The 21,494-nt window shown below is 42.1% G+C and overlaps 1 protein-coding gene across 5 annotated transcripts in view; it reads left to right on the forward strand.

Moving 5' to 3' along the window:
* LOC135197812 (uncharacterized) overlaps nt 1-21,494 on the forward strand; it is a 201,516-nt gene that overhangs the window by 122,785 nt on the left and 57,237 nt on the right. For all 5 annotated transcript variants that reach the window (XM_064224942.1, XM_064224944.1, XM_064224945.1 and 2 more), the window contains 2 exons: nt 496-711; nt 10,247-10,369. In XM_064224942.1, coding sequence (XP_064081012.1) covers nt 496-711; nt 10,247-10,369 — 339 coding nt within the window. The remainder of the gene's footprint in view (nt 1-495; nt 712-10,246; nt 10,370-21,494) is intronic.

The raw sequence follows: 21,494 nt of genomic DNA on the forward strand, positions 1-21,494 counted from the left end.
GGTGATTGTTTCATAAGTTCTGGAGTTATAGGGCATTAGTGATGTTTCTTAAAAGATGCCTTTTATATGAGCAATAGGCAGCGGTGGAAGAATTAATGAAAATGTCTCGATTAACAGATACTGTGCTTCAGTCAGTTGCAAGCATTCCTTTAATTTCTTTCTGTTTACAGTATGAGAATAGGACCCTCATTATTTTATTGATAATTTGGAATTGAACATGATAGAGGCAAAGGTCTGAGCTCCATTTATATCATCATTGATATCTGACAAATTTGTTTTTGTTAAATTTATAATAGCCTTTGTTAGCAAACTTTCTTTGAAATATGGCATGCCAGTTAAATTTAACTGGTCTTAACATTTGTTCTTTTAACTTTCTTGCCTTGCTTTTGTTGCTGCCCTTTAATTTTCTTTTGCCTTGAGTGAATGAAAAAATTGATGGTAATTTACATAATTTACATATCCTGTCCTGTTTTAATATTTTCCATATTTTTACAGAAACCAAAAGTTTCAAGGGAAGATGCATGCAAGTTATACATTGGGCAGATAACGAATTCAATAAATGAAGATGATCTGGAGAGATATTTTTCAAGCTTTGGAGATATAAGAAAGGTTGAAATTAAATCTGCACCTAAGAGCAAGTCAGGATATGGTTTTGTGACATATGAAGAACCTGAAATGGTGGACAGTGCTATAGAGGCAGCACCTCATGAGGTAAACATGTAAATGATACTGTATATGTAATGGGCTTCTGCTTTGCTTATGTAAATGCATTTGCTTCCATCACTTTGTTACTCAGTGAGCTTGACACATTAGATTTACCAGCTATTAAACTGATGTTTACCAACACCAGCCTTAACACGTAGTTACATAATAAATGCTAGATGTATCAAAGAGCAAAATTTAGTGTGGTAAGTTTTGATGATGCAATTGTTAGGCAGGCTAATTATTACTCATTATCCTCCATTCAAAACACCCTGTGCTAAGTTAATATACCTTTGGTTTTCATTATTTGCTTTTTATTTGTATGTCATGTACGTATATGTAATTTATAAATAATTTTGTTAGAAGTTCAGTGGGAACAACAGAGAAGTTTGAGGTGAAAATTAGACTCCACCAAGGTTCTGCCATGAATTCATATATTTTTGATATGGTAATGGATGTGATAGTGGCTGGAGCTGAAGATCAGGTGCCTTGGAGTGTACTCTGCAGATAACATAGTGTTAGTCACCACCAGTAAGGAAGAAGCAGACAGGAAATTGGAGTTTTGGAGAAGTGAATTGGAGGACAGATGCCTAAAGATAAACAGAGCAAAAACTGAATGTGTGTGTATAAATGGAGGAGACCAAGAGGGAAGCATCAACTAAGAGCAGGAAGAAGTAAAAAGAGCTACATCCTTTAAGTACCTTGGGTCGTGTGTCGCTGATTGCGGAGGGATGGAGGAGGAAATGAACCACAGAATACAATCAGTGCAATTGGAGGAAAAACATCAGGTGTGCTCTGTGACAAAAGATTTAATGTAAAGCTGAAGGCAAAAATGGACGAGCATTGTCAGACCTGCATTTATGTATAGTTGTGAAACATGGCCTATGAAGAAAGCACATGACGCGAGAAGGATTGAGGTGGCAGAAAAGAAAATATTACGTTGGATGTGCGGAGTCACAAGGAGAGATGGGATAAGGAATTACTTCATAAAAGGGACGGTGAAAGTTACAGAAACATCAAAGAAGCTGCAACAGAGACAACTGCAATGGTTTGAGCATGTAATGAGAGGAGAGGAGGATTCTGTATGTAAAAGAACCATGAACATGGAAGTTCCCAGAACAAGGAGGAGAGTTAGACCAAAAATGAGATGGAGAGACAGTTAGCAGGGACATGCGGGAGAAGAACGTGAAGTAATGGTGCATGATCGCAGAAGATGGAGAAGACTATAAAAACAAACAGCGACCCCGCATAAAGATGGGAAAAGCTGAAGATGAAGACAAATGACAACTATACTACCATGTACAGTCGCCTCTCAATTAAGAGGAGGGGTTAAGTTCCTGGAGAGCTCACGTTAATTAAAAACACATTGTTTAAACATATTTTTCCCATATGAAATAACAGGAATAAGGGAGGTTACATTCCGGGACTTGGGGAATACTGTCCTTTTTTGATAAGTACAACCAAATTGGATAACAGCAACATCTGTTTGGTGTATTTCAACCATCATACGATAGTAAACAATTACGGTAGTTACGTTATAAACGACGTTATGTAGAATAGGACTGATATATTTTTATGTAATAACTTTATTTGCGATAGATCAAAGATCAGCAAGGAAATATGCTGTTAAATTTAAACCAAGTTGTAGCTGAAGCTGAGAAAACTGTTCAAGCTGCTAATGATTGTTATCATGCATTGGCAACAAGGATAAAACTCCAGTAAATTTATGCCATCAAACACGACTGCAGAGAACATCAAGAGAAAATCAATTTAATTAAAACTACCAGGCTTGAAACAACAAATTTTACTTTTGTTTTCATGCAAATAAAAGGTAAATAACGTAAAGCTCGTATTACGATGAAATCAAGTGAAAATAGCAAACGGAATCACTTTTTTTTTTACGCAATAAACATGCTCCCAATGCAATCTGTTAATGATGAACAACGAGACTTATTCAAGCCATATTTTGACTTACAAATTTGTCGTATAACGAAAAATGACCTTGTCTCTATAAGTAAAGTATCTAGATACAGGCGGTCCCCGGGTTACGACGGGTCCGGCTTACGACGTTCCGAGGTTACGACGCTTTTTCTTAAATATTCATTGAAAAATCCGCCCTGGGTTACGACGCTTGTTCCGAGGTTACGACGCTGACGCTTCCGACGCTCCGAGTTTATGATGCTTTTAAAAAACACATATTATGATAAGATAAGAATCCTTTATAGTTTAGCACAGTTTCTCTCTCTCTCTCTCTCTCTCTCTCTCTCTCTCTCTCTCTCTCTCTCTCTCTCTCTCTCTCTCTCTCTCTCTCTCTCTCTATACTACAAAGATGTGTTTTTTAGTATGATAAATAAATGATTTACTATTTTCAAATATTAATATTATTTAATTTATACAGCAATAATATCAATTCATAAAAGAAAATAACCCAGTGAATTTAGGAGATTTAGCTTATATTTCAAAAAAATTATCGAAGAAATGAAGGAAATCCCAGTCTTCTCTGTTGAAGGAAATCCCAGTCTTCTCTGTAAACCTTTCAGGTACTAAAACTGTCAAGATATATATCATGTTCTGTGACAGCCAAAAGGGGGAAGAGCTGGGGGAGAGCTGCAATGTTGCAATCAGTGGTCCTGACATTTTCCCCCCTCTCTCTCTCTCTCTCTCTCTCTCTCTCTCTCTCTCTCTCTCTCTCTCTCTCTCTCTCTCTCTCATTTACTGAGACTTGAGATTTTTTATGGACTTGTACTATTTGTTTTTAATACTTTCAAATAATAATAATAATAACTGTAATATAAAATTCATATGTGATAGTATTTTAAAGAAATACAATACGTACTAATCTATCCATGTCACTTTTAATTAAGGTTAACTCTCTCTCTCTCTCTCTCTCTCCTCTCTCTCTCTCTCTCTCTCTCTCTCGTCTCTTCTCTCTCTCTCTCTCTATCTTTCTCTTTTGCCACACAAGAATAAGAGTCATAGTGGTAACGCCCTCCCTCTCTTTCGCTGGAAGCGTTATAAACAAAGAGAGATAAACTCTCTCTCTCTCTCTCTCAATCTTCTCCATCTCTCTCTCTCTCTGCCCTCTCTCCTCTCTCTCTCTCTCGACTCTCTCTCTCTCTCTCCTCTTTACCGAGATGAAAGAATTTTTATGGTACTAGTATGTAAAATGTTTATTGATAATTCAGTTATTTAATAATAATAATAATAATAATAATAATAATAATAATAATAATAAAACTTTAATTACAAAATTCATAATGGTCGTATTTTAAAGAGATGAAAATGACCTTTCCATTTCACTTGTAAGGATAATTCCTCTTTCCTACTGAGGATGAGAAAATTTTTATGGTAGATGCACGTGTTATTATATTTTCAAATAATAATAATAATAATAATAACAATAATAATAATAATAGAAGTAGTAATAATACGATAAATAATTTCAAAAGAAAATTCTTCCCTTTGTCTTTTTCTGTATCAATTTCCCCACTCAACTCGAGTGACACTCAAGCTTAACAATGCCATACAATGGTCAACGAATTTATGGTTTCTATGTAATCTCTCTCTCTCTCGTCTCTTCCATCTCTCTCTCTCTCTCTCTTACTGAGATGAGATCAGTTTTCATGGACGTGTATGTAATAAGTTTATCATAATATTTTCCAATAATAATACTATAAGTACAAAATTCATATACAATACAATAATCATTCCATTTCTCTTTTAAACAATCTCTCTCTCTCTCTCTCTCTCTCTCTCTCTCTCTCTCTCTCTCTCTCTCTCTCTCTCTCTCTCTCTACTCTCTCTCTCACAAGATACTTGTCATACATTTGGTGTTTCTATTTCTTCTTTTTATCTCTCTCGCTCTCAGCAAAAGAATTGATAGTCAGACAAACATAATTGCACAGTCCTCTCTTTCTCTCTTCTCTGGAGAAATATATGTATTTATGGGAGGGGGAAAAAGTTGCCTACAGATGTTCATTTCAATCTATTGAAACCTAAGGAGTTATTTCTCTCTCTCTCTCTCTCTCTCTCTCTCTCTCTCTCTCTCTCTCTCTCTCTCTCTTGTATTTTGAAAAAAGTAAATTAGTGATAATTTTAGAGATACGGCCCTAAGAAAAATTGCAAATTAGTAGTGAAATTTTCCCTGTGGACATGTTTTCAAGAACGTCGTTCCGGCTTACGACGATTTTCGGGTTACGACGCGTCTTAAGAACGGAACCCCCGTTGTAACCCGGGGACCGCCTGTATATGTTTATGCTAACTAGAAGCAAGAAAATTCGCACAGAACTGAGTTAAATACGGTGAAATAAACTGACATCAGCTGATTTCCAAACCAAAACATTGACCGCTATAGTATTATTTTATAACACAACAATATGAGAATACGTACAATATTATTGGATACAGTTTCGTGTCCTTTTTTTTTTTTTTTTTTTTTTTTTTTTTGTTTTTTTTTTTTTTTTTTTTTTTTTTTTTTAATGAATAAAATAATCTTTGGCTTTATTAATAAATAAACAAAGTTTTTCCCTTTATTAATACAGGCGGCCCTCGGTTAGCGGCAGGGGTTCCGTTCCTGGCCACCGACGCTAAGTGATTTTCGACGCTAAGCGATTTTAAAGCCTATGGTCACTGCATACCTTCTTTTGAAACTCTATACCAGTCAGAGGCGCCGTAATCCCACAATGGCGCAATAAGTAAAATTATATTTATGCAGTATAGTACTATAGAATTTGCTGTACAGTACATTATAGTATTATAAATGCTGCAAAGTGAAAAAAAACCTAGCTTTAATCCTTTGGGTGTCTAGAGTATGTAAAGATATACATGTAATAAGGTTTATACAGTGTACAGGTAGCTATTGTGTTCAAGTTTCGATAATTCGTCTTACGATAGTCCGATTTTATGAGAGACCAAATTACAATAGCCTAACTTTATCCATCTTCTAGTTACATAAGTTCAATAACAGCAAAAGAGAATGGTGAAAGTATGGTTTTAACGTTATACTCGTTGCGTGAACGTGTACAGCCAAGAACGACCGAATGAGAAACGACTTTTTTTTTTTTTTTTTTTTTTTCCCCTTCTTTGAAATGAAACCGAATTGGATAACATCCGTTTGGCTTGTATGTCAATGATCGTACTTCAGCACACTATTACCGTAGTTGTTATAAATGGCGTTATGTATAGAATAGGACTGAGATATCTTTATGTAATAACTTTATTCGCCATAGATCAAAGATCAGTATAGATGAAAGATCAATCGGGAAATATACCGTTGAATATAAACCTAGTTGTAACTGAAGCTGAGAAAACTTTTCAGGCTGCTAATGACTATTATCTTAGATCGGCAAGAAGGATAAAAGTAAATGTATGCCATCAAACACAACTGTAGCTAAAATTGAGATAAAATCATTTTAATCGAAACTACTGTGCCTGAAAGAACACATTTTACTGTAGGTTTCACGCCGATATAAGACAAATAACGTAAAGTTCGTATTACGATTATTTATAGGAGAATTGCGAACGGAATCACGTAATTACGCAATAAACATGCCGCCAACGTAATCTGTTAATGAAAAAAAGTAGTTCACATTCACAACGAGACATATTCAATTCATATTCCCACCTAAAAACACGTTGTATAAGAAAAAATAACCTTGTCTCATATAAGTCAGGTATCTAGATACGTATTCATTTATGCTAAGTAGAAGCAAGAGAATTCGCTCAGAATTGCGTTATGGCGAAACAAACTCGTATTTGCCATCAGCTGATTTCAAACCACAACATTGGCCGCTCCACGGAATACTGGCTTAGATTTCCCGTTATTTTATAATACAATAATATGAGAATACGTAACATATTATTGGATACAGTGAAGTAATGTATAACTTTTTAAAGGATTTGTGGAAAAGTGCATAATTAATAAAATAATACCATGCATTTTTCGGAACAGTGGCAGACAAGAACAAACATGAAAAAACATACCCCTGACAACATGGAGTGTAGTTACAAAGGCTGCCTTAATTTGTATCATATTTATGTAAAAAAATAAAAATTCCCTATACGTAATATATTTTCATACACATTTTAAACATAAAAGCATAAATATTTAAAAAATAGACACATCGATCGCTAAATTTGCACTGTTTTTAACTATATTTTCGGAAGAACGGCAGACGGCGGCTTACAAGAATGAACATGAAAAAACATCATATTTGATATCGTGAAGGGCAGTTTCAAAAGCTGCCTTTTTATCATATTTCTGCACAGAAATAAAAGTACCCTATACGTAATACATTTTCATACACATTTTAAACAAAATCATGAACATTTATAAAATCGATACATCAATCGCTAATTTGCACTTTTTTTAACTTTATATTTTCGTTAGAGCGGCGGCTCACAAGAAAGAACATGAAAAAACATCACATTGATAACGTGTAGGGCAGTTTCAAAAGATGCCTTAGCATCATATTTCTGTGTAAAAATAAAAATACCCTTTACGTAATACATTTTCATACACATTTTAAACATAAAAGCATGAACATTTATAAATCGACATATCCATAGCTAAATTTGCACTTATGTAACTCGATATTTTCAGCATAGAATAGCGTCAGAGGCATATATTTTACCCTAATACCTATGTAATAACTCTCCTTAAAATTTGTTAACATAATTTGCATAACCTTTATGGTCTGAACGGCATTTCTACAAATGTATGAACTCATTAGACAACGGCACTAGCGCCGCTGTTAACTGAAAATTGTGCAGTAAAAATACCTTTAAATGCCTTATTTTTTTAATGAATATTTTTGACGACCGCTGTAAATCCGATTCGCCGCGGAGCGATTGTGCCTTTAACCGCGGGCCGCCTGTAAATACATTCTGTGCTATGTCTTTGTTTACGATAACGGCCATTGTCTGCGTGCTGATGCGCGGGTGATTTGAAAAATACGCTCAGGCGCCAATTCACGTTAAATCAAAATTTTCGTGTTTTTTAAACATTTTAAAATATTTTCTAGCTCTCATTGAATTGAAAACTCGTTAATTAAACACTTGTTAATTGAGAGGTGACTGTATGTAGGGTTTAAGGTCCTTTCAAGGGGCTCTGATTTTCTTTTATCACAATGAATTTTCAAGATATGAAAGGGGTTGAGGAACTTAATGCTTACTTATGTAGAAGTCTGTACTATGCTAGGTGAGTTGGGTGTGCTTGCAGTGAATCTCAGCTGTTAACCCAGCTCATTTTTTGTGTTTTGCAGACTGTTCAGGTACTGAAGAAGAATTGGCTTTTTCATCTGTTCACATTTGTCCCATTGCTTTCTGATTTCAGTTTTATTCTTTTTCATCATCATCTTTTTTCATTATTTGCATAATTTTGAAATACAAAATTCTGCTAAGGATAGAGAGGTTACTTGTTGAATTTTCCAGTTAGCAGATTTTGGTCTCTACAGAAAAAACACACTTTATTCTAAGAATTACAGTATATGTGGCGCAAGACAAAAGGAATAGACTCATATCCAACAACACAATATCAGTGGCATATCTGAGACATCAGTGGGGCACAGAATCAAAGAGCTTATACCACTTGACAACCAATAGCGTCACTTAAGCCAAGATGTACAGAGTACATAATTATCATTCCAAGGTTTGTGGCCTTGAGAGAAATTATGTTGGCAGGCATCCTTTGGAGAAAGGATCAGGCTGTACCACAAGAAGGTTAATTCAGCCAGTAACTTGGAGTGCTTTGGCAAATAAGGAGAGCTCCAGTGATGAGCTTGTTTACCCCCAGCTGCAACAGCAAGTTGGTGGTGTATTGTTAGCCTATCAGATCTGGCAACCTGGAAAACAGATACTTTCATTCATCCTTGGAAGAATGTGGTTTTATGCTTTTCATCAATTTGCTATGATAATGAAAATTCTGGGCAAGGTGCTGGTTTCAGTTGACTTATAATTTCTCTATGGTAAAACCAAGAAAGACTCATAGATCTTCTGAGTCTGCTAGTCAATATATCTAGGAAATATAAAAGGTACTTGTAATGGCAACCACGCTTCTACAGTTTTTGTCAAAGCTTAGGAAATTCTAGACCTTCACATATGAGATTATCCAGCTACATCATAGAGTAAAAAGACATTTATTATCAGGCAAAATTGAGATTATGTAACTGATGCAACTGGGGAAATGTGAATCTTGTCTATATCAATATTCCCCACATTGTAAATTTACTACTTTTAAATCTTCACTTTGACAAAGGAATGGTAAAGTTAGCTATTGTAAAACTGTAGGTAAAGGACTGGGAAAGGTAGCTACGTATTGTAAAACTGTTTGCCTGTTTTCAGGTCTTTTGAGGTTCAAGGAATAAACCTTTCTTCCATTGTAGAACTGAAATGCTCATACCAGCATATTCCTAGAATGATCGTGAAGCCTCCTAGATCAGATCTTTCTTAGGCAGTAGCATCTCTACTTAACAGACACTTTTGGAGCCTGGGCTTTCTAATAAGTAACAGTCTGTTCCTTTATAGCCTGCCACCTGAGTATTTCCTTGGTATTTTTCAGCTTACAGCTATTCCATATAGTTTCTAACCTAAAATGGCCTTTACTTTACACTTTGCATTCAATTTAAGGGATATATCTAAAAAATGTATCCCATGTAAGATAGCAGCACAGGAAAAAGTAATCATAATATGGCAGTTGATAAGTACAAAATTCCATTAAGTTTAAGTATTACTTGGTCTATGTTGAAGTCAGTCAGTTTTTTCTTGTTTGTTTTTTCAAGGTGAAGTACCTTTTGGGATTGCTGAATAGTCTTATGTCATGGAAAGTGGGGAGTCCATTAGTGTGTCTTTTGCTGCTGGTGTTACTGTGTTGAACCAAACTTAGTTGGAGACCACTCTGCAGCATCTTTTGCCATTCTTTCACTTAGGTTCATTTCCATTTTACCACTACCTTTCTTGCTCCCATTATGGCATCCCAAATGATGCAAACTTCAAAGTTTACCATATGTGTAATATTAAAGGTATTTCACCCCCTATTTGGATAGCTGTGTAGATTGTGGAACAAGCAATCATACTATATACATACATTGTGCAGATGTGCAAGAATGGTTAACCAAATTTTGCTCCTTGTTAAGGTGAATAAATTTTCATGCATATACTATCTCATGCATCTGTCAGCTCCTAAATCTCTCATTTAGCAGTTTAAGGACTTGATAAGATATCCATACATTCTCTCCTTGCCCCATGTTCCATTTGTCAAGGGCTAACTACAGAGACAGTAGAAAGCTTTGGTGAATTGTGTTCGGTATGTGAATATTTTGCTGTGTATGAGAGCTTTTTGTTTTGAAATTTTTGTGAGAAAATGATAATTGTAAATTATGTTGTTTTTTTTCCAAAGCTCTTACGCTATTGGCTAAAATTAAGAAACACAAGATATATTCAATCATATGCATTGACCTGCTTTCTCTTTATGCAGGGAGTGTAACTTTTTGGCTGTTCATCAAGTATCCATTTGTTAAATGAGTGTGATAAATTGTTATATTTGCAGATTAATGGGTGTTCCATAGAAGTAGGAAGGGCAGTGAGTAAAGGAGATCGAAATGACAGAAATTCTAGGGATGAAGCCCGTAGAGGAAACCGGAAATCAAAAAATGATAAGGATCAAGACTCAGTAAGTACTATTATTTATGTATTTTTTGGTATTGTCACAGATGACCCTGTCTATGTGATTGTGCAACATTTTGTCTCTGCTAATTGTTAAGGGATGTGTCATGTACCAAAGAGTTTTTATGTAAAAAATAGGTTATTAATAAACATTACCTTGATATAATTTATCTAGCCCTAAATCCCCAAAAACCGCACCAAAATTTACCACATTGGCAACCCTGTTACCTCCTATTCTGTCCGCCAGTTGGCAACACTGTCGTTGACAAATACAAAAACCTTCCCTCAAATCAGTTGTTAACGAGCGCCCGTGTTGTTTACATCACGGCCGCTCTTTATAAATTTCCTTAAACATTTTTGTGCCTTTAAAGCTTTCATTAATTGTTAAATGAGACTTTATGTGAATTACCAGTCACGCATTACATCACGAAATAGTGAATTAACTTTGATTTCTGTTGTGGTTCTTATCTTAAATTACGAACTTTTGCGCGACCCGGAACTACTGACCTGTCCAATTCTACAATGGATTGCCAAGAAAATACGATGCTTCCTTCTGCCAGCAACATCAGGAACTGCCCGGTTTGTGGGACAAGGATGAGTAGCAGGGAGTATGAACCCCATGACATTTGTAGCTCTTGTCGTGGACAGGTTTGTGACTTGACTTCTCGTTGTGACGTATGTAAGCCCTGGTCTGACGAGGATATGACTGCTTATATGAAACGCCAAACAATCTTGCAGCGTAAAAGATCGGTTAAGGAGAAAAAGAAATCGATTGCTAGAACTGTATCTAACGAATTCTTTGACTTGGGCGCTCATGGTTCTGGCTCTTCGGTTTCGGTATCGTATGACTCCGATTCCGAATTAATTGATGCTTTGCCCCCTGTACAACCGGTAATTAGTGAAGTTATTTCTGATGTAGATTCAAAGATTTTGGCAATGGAAACTACCTGGAAACAGAATTTTAAGAAATTACAGCTTAGTCTAGATAGAGATATTTCAGCTAAGTTTAACAATCTGTCAGAGAACTTTCAAGAAGCCTTTACTAGAATGTCTAACACTCTTTTAGATTCATTTTCAGCTCCTCGTCAGGTACCTGTCGACAGCACCATGGGTAACGGTGCGACAGATACCCCGGCTTGTGAACCCCGTCGTGGCGAAGGCCTAGGGGGGATCCGGTCCGGGCAGGTGCCTAACGAATCTTTACCCAACGTGTCCCCTGTTAGTCCCGTAACAGTGCCAAAGGGTGCTTATTTAGGAGAAGGGGGGAGGGATATTAGTGTCAGGGCTAAGATAGCTAGTCGTCAGGATTTTACTTCAGGGGAAGTTTCTAAGTTAGGATCTGACGATAATGATGATGACGCGGATTCGTGTGATATTGATGTTTCCTCGAATGGATGTTATGATGTAGAATTCAAGAAACTTTTTGATTTAATTTTGAGTTTTCTTCCTCAGGCGAGGCCTAAAGAGCAGAAGCAGCCTCCGCCTCGTTGTATTACGAAGGGATTTTTTCTTGACGGTCCTTCCCGGTCACAGGAATTTTTATGTTTTCCCTTTGCCCAGAGGTTCGCGAGAGTGAGGGCGGACGTTGCCGCTAAACTTTCGAAGGTGATCGGGGAAGGGAAGAGGAAGCTCTCTTCTCTTCTACGACACCGGAGAGGAGTTTACCAGGTGGCGGATGATTCTTCATTCTCTCGACCCCCCAACCAAGCAAATCCTGATTTTGTCCGACTTTCAAGTCAACCCTTGCCTTCTAAGGTTTCTTCGGTCTCTGTCTCAATTGAAGATTTTATTGCTATGGAGTCTGTTATGAGCTCCTTACAAGAAGCTCAATCCTTCAATATGTGGGTCCTCGGAGGGCTTTTAATGTATATCAAGGACTCCGGGTTTGTTCCTCCTGATGCTCCTCTTTTTGAGAAATTCTGCTCATCCATTTCAATCGCTTCTGTACATCAGAACGAGCTTGCTGCTTCAATGCAGGCCTTTCTTGTTTCTCTTAGGCGTAACCTGTATTTGTCGCAGTTACCCTCCTCTGTTTCGGAGATTCAGAGAACCCGTCTGTTGTCCTCTTCTCCTTTTGGCGATTTCCTTTTCGATATTTCTGTGCTTTCTGAGGTTTTGAAGGAACATCAAGGTGATGCCTCTTCCCAAGCTCACTGGGCCTTATCAAGAGCTTTTTCCTCTGGTCTTCCTCCCGTTCCTTCAAGGAGTATGCGTAAGTTTAGGACCAGATCTGTACCTTCTGCTCCAGCCCAACAACCTCCTTCTGGCTCTTTTTTCCAGAGTACATCTCAGGTTGCTGGTGCCTCTACTTCATCCTCTGGTGCTCACCCTTTGAAACGCAGGAGAGGTTCTTGGCGTGGCTCTAAGGGCAAAGAAAGAGCTCAACCTCCAGGAGGACCTTCTTCTTCTTCTTCTTCTTCTTCTTCCTTGTCTCTGCGTAAGAATTTTCGGAAGTAGGAGTCATCACCTCGCCTGGAGACCGCAGTAGGAGCTTGTCTCTCCCGCCATTGGTCAGCTTGGCAGGGAGCGCAGAGCGGTGGATGCTTGGGTGGTGGAGGTCCTGAAGGAAGGTTGCGAGATCCCTTTTGTTTCCAGACCTCCACTTTCCAATCGTCCTCTCGAGTTCAGCAGTTATTCCCCTCACTCAATCAGGGGTCAAGCCTTGGAGAAGGAGCTTTCGGCCCTCTTGGAGAAGGATGCCATAGAGCGAGCTCCTCCTCCTCCCGGGGTTTTACTCGGATGTTTGTAGTTCTAAAGGCCTCGGGTGCCTGGCGCCCCATCATAGATCTTTCGATTTTGAACAGTTCATTCTAAAGTCCAAGTTCAGGATGGGAGGACGGTCCAGACTGTTCTTTCATCCGTCAGGAGGGGGGACTGGATGATTTCCATCGATCTGCAGGATGCTTATCTGCAAATCCCCATCCATCCAAGAAGCAGACCTTACCTTCGGTTTTTCATGGACTCGGGAGTTTTCCAGTTCAAGACCCTTTGTTTCGGCCTCACCACTGCTCCACAGGTCTTTTCTCGGGTAATGGCTCCTGTTTCAGCTATTCTGCATCAGTTAAATGTAAGGATGCTTCGGTATCTGGACGATTGGCTAGTCCAGGCCGAATCTCTAGAGAAATGTCTCCGGTCGAGGGAGATAGTTCTGTCTCTTTGTGTCGAGTTGGGCATTCGTGTCAACTTCGACAAGTCCAATCTAATCCCTTGCCAGATCATGACTTATCTGGGGATTGTTTTGAATTCCCAGATTTTGAGGGCTTTTCCCGCTCAGAAACGGATAGGCAAGCTTCTGAGTCTGATCGAGGAATTTTTGTCCTCCGTAACGCAGCCAGTTTCTCTTTGGAGGTCTCTCCTGGGCCATTTGTCATCCCTCATCCAACTGGTTCCCGGAGGTCGTCTCAGAATGAAGTCCCTTCAGTCGACACTTCGCCAGTCATGGGATTTCGTGTCCGAGGACACGATAGTCGCCTCTTCTCCACAATGTCGGAAGGATCTCCGTTGGTGGATGCAAGTTCACCGCCTCAAGTCAGGGACATCTCTTCTTTCGGTTCCTCCGGACCTAATGTTTTGGTCAGACACCTCGGATCAAGGTTGGGGCGCACACCTGGGCTCCGAAGCCGCTTCGGGCCTTTGGTTAGAGGAGGAGAGGATCATGTCAATAAATTGGAGGGAACTGAGGGCAGTGTACCTAGGCCTTCTTTCATTTCAGGAACAACTGTTGGAGTCGGTTGTCGCAATCTTTGTCGACAACACCACAGCAGTCTCGTACTTGAGAAACCAAGGCGGCACACAGTCGGATCTTCTCACTCAAGAAGCCCGATCAATCCTGTGTTGGGCAGAAGACAGGGGGATTACGTTGGTCCCTCAGTTTATCCTGGGCCATCACAACGTCTTAGCAGACGCCTTGTCGAGACCGAACGAAGTTCAAGGGTCGGAGTGGACACTTTGCCAGGAAGTCTTCGACAGCCTCAGGAAGAAATGGCCTGTCACAGTCGATCAGTTTGCCACCCCACTGAATTTTCAGTGCCAGATATTCTTCGCCCCTTACCAGACTCCTCAGAGTGCCGGGACAGACTCTCTTTTGCAGGACTGGGAGGGACTTCAAGCCTATGCTTTTCCTCCGTTCTCTCTGGTGAGGTCAGTCCTCAACAAAGTGAGGGCAACCAAGCGTCTGGATCTCACCTTGATCGCCCCCTTCTGGCCACAGGGAGTGGTTTCCCTGACCTTCTGGAAGCACTGGTGGAACCCCCCATTCACCTGCCAGAGAGACCAGATCTTCTCAAACAACCACATTTTCATCGGTTCCATCAGAGGCTCCACATGCTTCATCTTCATGCCTGGAGACTGTCAGGAGGTTCTCCAAGCACGAAGGGTTCTCCTCCAGAGTGGCGCGACAGTTGGCTCTTGCCAGACGGCAATCAACCAGAGTAAATTATCAGGCTAAATGGTCGGTTTACAGACGTTGGTGTAAGTCTCAAGGACATTCAATTTCTAGACCTTCCTTACCGAAAGTAGCGGAGTTTTTAGTTCATTTACTCATGACAGGGCCCTGTCACCTTCGTGCATTAAGGGTTATAGGTCTATGCTTTCCTATGTTTTTAAGGCAAGGCTCCCTGAGATCTCTTCATCTTATGTCAATAGAGATTTACTTCGATCTTTTTCCCTATGCTCTACCCAGGCCGCAGTGTTCGCCTCCGACATGGGACGTTAACAAAGTCCTTCAAGCCTTAAGGTTCCCTCCGTTTGAGCCTCTGAATTCTGCCAAATTTAGGGACCTCTCTTCTAAGACACTCTTCCTTGTCTCACTGGCTACAGCCAAGAGGGTGGGTGAACTGCAAGCACTCTCTTTTCTGGTTGCCAGATCTGGACAAGACATGATTTGTCATACCTTCCTGAATTGTCGCAAAGACTGAATCGTCTGATAATCCCATTCCCAGGTCTTTCGTACTGAAGTCGCTGGCATCGAACTTTGTTTCGGTAATTTAAATTGAGGAATTAGTTCTTTGCCCTGTTTAGGGCGCGCTTCATGCCTATTTACGCCGCACGAAGGACATTCAGGGTCGTCCCCGTCATCTGTTTGTTTCACCCCGAATGTCAAGAGACCTATTCAAAGAATGGTGTATCCTTTTTCCAGAGATCTGATCGTTTTAAAACGGGTGGGTTCGGCTGCTGGGGAAGACAGCGCCGAGAGCACACAGTATTAGAGCAGTTACTTACATCAGTAGCTTTATGAAGAACGTCCAGTCGCCAAGGTGCTTGAGGCGGCGACTTTGCGTAATCTAATTCTGTTTTTGCCTCTTTTACTTTGAGGATATTTCTCTCGTCTAGGGCGACCCTTCGTTCTTTGGGCCCGTTGGTGATGGCAGACAGGTCGTCAGACAGGAGAATTAGGTAGTCTTCCTGTTTTACGTTTGGTTGCCTAACTGTATATATCATAATTTTGTTTTTGTTTGCATATATTTTTTTTGTTTTTGTATTATTAACCCAATGCAGTTTTTGACGGTAGTATAATGGGAATTAAGGGCAAGTTTGGTATTTACAGGTGTTGTTTGATGACAGGACTGACTGCTTGGCAACTCATGCTGCTTCCATTGTCAGTGTGAAATGGTTTCCAGCCACTGGGTTGTCGGCACTGGCGACTACGCTTCTCCCAGAGTCGATGCTGACCTAGGACTAGCCACTGGTTCGCTTGTCCTGACGACTCCTGCTTCTTCCACTGTCCTGGACAGGGAATTAGTCGATGGATCGTCTGCTGTCATCTGGTGACTCGCTCACCATCTACTTTTTGTCTCACCTGTTTTCTCGGAGTCAGACACTCGTGTGAGATCAGGCGACATTTAGTAGCCCTGAGTTTCTTGTTGACGAAGTCGGTTGCGTTGATACACTCCCGATGATCGTGTAACATGAGACCTTTTTGCTCCGCGCTCCTTTCTCTTGGCACCAGAAAGCTCGAGTTAGGAGTTGCTCATGAGCCGATTCGTTGCTGGCGACGTCGGGTTGCATTGATACACCCCCAAGGTTTGCTTAGCTTTGAATCGCCCAGACAGTCCAGACACTCATCCTTTAGGGAAAGAATATTGCTTGATAGTCTTCAGGGTGCAACCTTGCTTCCGCAATTCGTCTGACTGGTCACCTGACTTTAGTACATACGGACTGACTATGCACTTACTCCTTGTCCTGTGCTACCGCAGTTGGTGGCATTATGGTAGGAGACTTTGAGTTGTTAGTATCTTAGACCTTGGGTTGAGTTTTGACTGCCTATGATATATATTTCTTTGTTTGTTTTCTCCTATTCTGTCCGAAGGGGAAATTGTATTCAGATTCCTCCTCCTTTTCAATGTGGTTAATCGGGCTAGATAAATTATATTAAGGTAATGTTTATTAATATGGAATTTTTATTTTAAAATTAATATTAATAATACTTACCTGTATAATTTATCTAGTCCCACCCATCCTACCCCACGATCTGCCTATCACAACTGATTTGAGGGAAGGTTTTTGTATCTGTCAACGACAGTGTTGCCAACTGGCGGACAGAATAGGAGGTAACAGGGTTGCCAATGTGGTAAATTTTGGTGCGGTTTTTGGGGATTTAGGGCTAGATAAATTATACAGGTAAGTATTATTAATATTAATTTTAGAATAAAAATTCCATGTTCATACGCAAATAAATCTTTGGTCTTAACAGTAGGATCATTTTTAGCACCTAGCTGGATCCAGTTAAAAAAACAGATGAAAGCAAGGAATCTACGCATGCGTAGATCGGGTGAAGTATGGTCAAAGACCATTCACCTGAATCTTGTGATATCTGGCAACGCATGCGTAGATCGGGTGAAGTATGGTCAAAGACCATTCACCTATGATCGTGCATCAGTCTTTCTTTTGACCACCTGGGCGAGAGTCGTGTTAACCTCTCTTGGCCTTTTCCCGGTTCATTGCCTGTTTCGCTTGTGTTTAGTGTGTGTGTGTTTGGCTGGTATTATGGCTTCTGCTCCTTCTTGGCGTCGGCGTATGTGCCCCGGAGTTCCAGGTTTTCAGTGTTCTCATTTTTTGGCTTCGGCAGTGACCAACCCTCACATCACGTGCAGTAGGTGTCGTTCTAATTTTTGTACTAATACGAATCCTTACACGGAGTGCCAGGCATGGCCTAAGGAGCAGTGGAGGTCATTTTATGGCAAGAGAGAACATTGGAGGGTTTCAACTCTTCCTACTTGGGAAGGTTTTGCGCCTCTTCCCAATGTTTCGTCTCCTGCAGTAGTCAACCCTCATAGTAGCATTGTCCCTGCGTCTCCTTCCTTTTCTTCCATTGATTTGTTGATGGAAGTATTGGGAGGCTGCCAGGCTAATGTTTGTAATGTAGCCCCTTCTTCCTCGGGAGTATTTGGTTCCCGAGAAGGGTGAGGCTTTTTCATCAATCTCTTCTCTTCCAGAGTCGGAGGTATCCAAAATAGCGGCGATTTGGAAGATGCTCGGGCTAGGGGGTACCCTGTCATTGGAGGGGTTGCTAGCACATTTTGTGGAGGCTTGCACCCCCCCTCCCTGGTCTGGCCAGGCCATCCCCCCTCCTCCCGGCCTTGTCTTCGTGGGTAGCAGCAGTCGGCCATCTTGTATTGCTCCTCCAGTGTCTGCTGCCACTTCGAGTCGGAGTGATGTTGTGGCGTCAGCCCCAGTGATGACGTCACAGGATCCATTTTTGTGTATTCCTCCGCCAGTGGCGTCTCATTCCCCCTCGCACCGAGGGGAAGCCATGATGTCACCACCACTAGTGACATCACTCCCATTGATGACATCTCTCCCAGTCGTCTCCTCTGATCTGCCTTTCTCAGCCGTGACATCATCACTGCCGCCCAGTTCGATCTGCCTTTTTCAGCCGTGACGTCATCACTGCCGCTCAGTTCGCTACATCTCCCTTCCTTTTCATCGGAGCCTTCTCTGGCACATCAGCCTGAGGTTATATGCCAGGCAGTGCTTCAGAGGTTGGACTGTATTGGATGTGAAGTTGGCTGCCTTATCGGTTGGGAGGACTGGTAGGAAACGTGTTGCTTCGTCCCCGGCTCCTGAGGAGTGCGCATAAGAAACCAGTGCAGTTTTCCTCTCCCTCTTCACCCTCTACGCCCCGTCGGCGTATCAGGCGTTGGATGGCTAAGGACTCTGCCCTTCCTTCGCCTTCGAGGGAGGAACAACGCTGACATGTTCCCGAGAGTGCTGTTGTTTCGGGCAGTGTTAGTGGTGTGCAACCTGCAGAGATGTTTCGTCCTCTGCCTCGAATCTAGGGCGTTTTACCCTCCCCTCCACCCCCCTGTCCATGCACATCGCAAGCGTGTTGCAACCTCCCCTGCCCACGCACGTGATGTTAGTGCTCCTTCTTCTAAAAGGCCTATTTGCACCGTAAGGATCTCAAGGCGCCTGTCAAGAGGTTGAAGGTAGTGAGCGCGGAGTTGGTACAGCTGGAGTGTTTGCCTGCCTATCTCACTGGTGCTTCCAAAAGTTCGACTCTAAGGGATTCCCTTCCGTTAATTTTGGTGGGGAAGGTGCCTTAGAGGAGCCTACACATCCTTCTCGTCGTCAGTCTCCGTTGCCGGAATTCGTGGGTTTAACAGTTTGGAAAGTGGGACTCAGGCTCGGTTGTCTTACACTCCTTGCTTGGAAGCCTTGGTGAGAGCTACTTAGGTCCCCAAATCATCTCTTAAGCTTCCTTTGTTGGGGTATGTTCAGTCGGTCTTGCAGAAGGTTAACGCCTCTGTTTTGGACCGGGACGGTTCGCTTCGCTCTAGGGGCTCTACCAAACTACTACCCCGCCTCTCATGAGACATAGGAAGTACTATGCTACGAGCTCTGCATTTTTGTTGTCACACCATCTTGATCCAGACGTCATTCGCCTGAAGCCGGGATTGACTTTGGAACAGGTGAGGTCAGTGGCTCCGTCCTTGTCTCCGCAAGATGCCGCAGCATTGGAATCTATGGTGGCCTCCATGTTGCAGATGGTTTCTTGGCTGGACCTCTGGTCTTTGGTTATTGCCAAGATAGCTTCCGACAGGTCCCCGGAAGGGTTGGTGAGTGCATCCTCGCTTGCCTGTCTGTTGCAGTCCGGGGCCAAGGCGTTTTCATATTTGGCTCACCTCAGTGCTAATTTATGGGCTAATCTTCTGATTAGAAGGGACGCGGCTTTGTCTAGGATGGAGAGATCGCTTGACGCCGAGTCCTTGTTGGCATTGAGAAACGGAGATCTGTTGGAGTCCCAATTTTTATTTCCTCAGAGAGAACTCGAGAATGCAACAGACTGGCACCGGGCTGACACCAAAGACAGACTGGTGCTGGTGCACCAGGCCGTGTCTAAGTCAGAGCCTCGTCCTCGGAGGTGTCCGGCTCCTCCTCCTCCCCCTGTCCAGCATTAGTCAAGGAGATTGTCACCTGTTAGGCCGTCGAAGACCTCGAGTTCGGCTGGACCTTCCTGTTCAACACAGCGTAAGTCAGAAAATCAACACCCCTTTTGTTCTTGTTCCTTTACGCCAAGAAGGGGCCCAAGGGGGGGTTGCCGTCAGGTGGGTTACCTACTGCCATTCGACTTCTCTCCTCCTCTGTCGGACAAGCCACATCTCAGGAAGGCATTTCCTCCAGATTCTCTGAAATTCTTGGCTCTTCAGGAGGAATTGTAGAAAATGCTGGACAAGGATGTGATAGAGGAAGTAGTGTGTCCGTCCCCGGGGTTTTACAGTCGCATCTTCTTGGTGCCCAAGGCGTTGGGAGGATGGTGGCCTGTGATCGACTTATCCACCTTGAATCACTTCATCAGGAAGACACGGTTCAAGATGGAGACTCCGCGTTCGGTGTTGGCAGCCGTGAGAGAAGGCAACTTCATGCTTTCGATAGACTTAAGGGACGCAGACTTCCAAATCCCTCTTCATCCCACGTCCAAGAAGTCCCTTCGCTTCTCTCTTGGGGACAAGGTCTTTGAGTTCAAAGTCTTGTGCTTCAGGCTGACGACAGCCCCTCAAGTGTTCACAAGGGTCTTCTCTCTCGGGTCAAGTTGGGCCCATGCACAGTGGATCTGTTTGCTGAGGTACCTCGACGATTGGTTAGTCTTGGCAGTTTCCAGGGAGAAGCTGCTGCGGGACAGGGATCGTCTACTTCGGTTCTGTTTGGAACTGAACATAATAGTCAACCAGGAAAAGTGGAACCTCGTACCCACTCAAAGGATTCTCTACCTGGGCATGGTCATCGATACGACAGTGGCAAAAGTTTTCCCACCTGATCAGAGATTGGAGAAGTTGCGGGCGGTGGCGCGCAACTTCCTGCCAGAGTCACATCAGTCAGCTCATCAGTGGCAGGTTCTTCTGGGAGTGTTGTCTTCCCTGGAGAAGCTGGTCCCTCATGGGCGTCTTCATCTTCGGTCTCTGTAATGGAGACTGGGAGAATTCTGGTCTCCAGTGGGGGACTCTCCCCTGTTAATGGTTCCTCTGTCTCTGGAAGTGAGAGAAGACCTTCATTGGTGGTTGGACGACCAGAATCTGTTGAAGGGTGTCCCTCTGCCTTCTTATCCACCGGACTTCCTTCTCTTCTCTGACACCTCCCTCGCAGGTTGGGGCGCTCATTTAGGCGGCCTCATCACATCAGGCATTTGGAGTTTGGAGGACAATTAGCAACATATCAGCTTTCCTGGGTCTGAAGTAGTTTCGGGAGAAGGTAGAATGTCATTGTGTCATTCTCATGTCAGACAACACCATGGTGATAGCATATGTGAACAAACAGGGAGGCCTGGTTTCACGTCAGCTTCACGCCTTGACTGTCGAGCTTCACCACTGGGCGGTCAGCAATTCTTTAGAGCTCTCAGCCAGATATATCCCAGGGAAACGGAACGTGGTCGCAGACAAACCCAGTCGCCGGGATCAGATCCTAGGCACAGAGTGGTCCCTTCATCAAGTGGTGGCAAACAAGCTTTTCCAGATTTGGGGGAGATCCACGCTGGACCTTTTTGCGACGTGCTTCAACAGAAAGCTGGAGGTGTTCTGTTCAGTGGTTCCAGATTCTTTAGCATTGGCAGAGTCCGCATTCCAACATCCCTGGGACAACCTGGAGGTGTATGCCTTCCCTCCGTTTTGTTTGATCCGTTAGGTTCTGAACAGGCTGAT

The sequence above is a fragment of the Macrobrachium nipponense genome, chromosome 21, assembly GCF_015104395.2.
Source record: "Macrobrachium nipponense isolate FS-2020 chromosome 21, ASM1510439v2, whole genome shotgun sequence".
NCBI lineage: Eukaryota > Metazoa > Arthropoda > Malacostraca > Decapoda > Palaemonidae > Macrobrachium > Macrobrachium nipponense.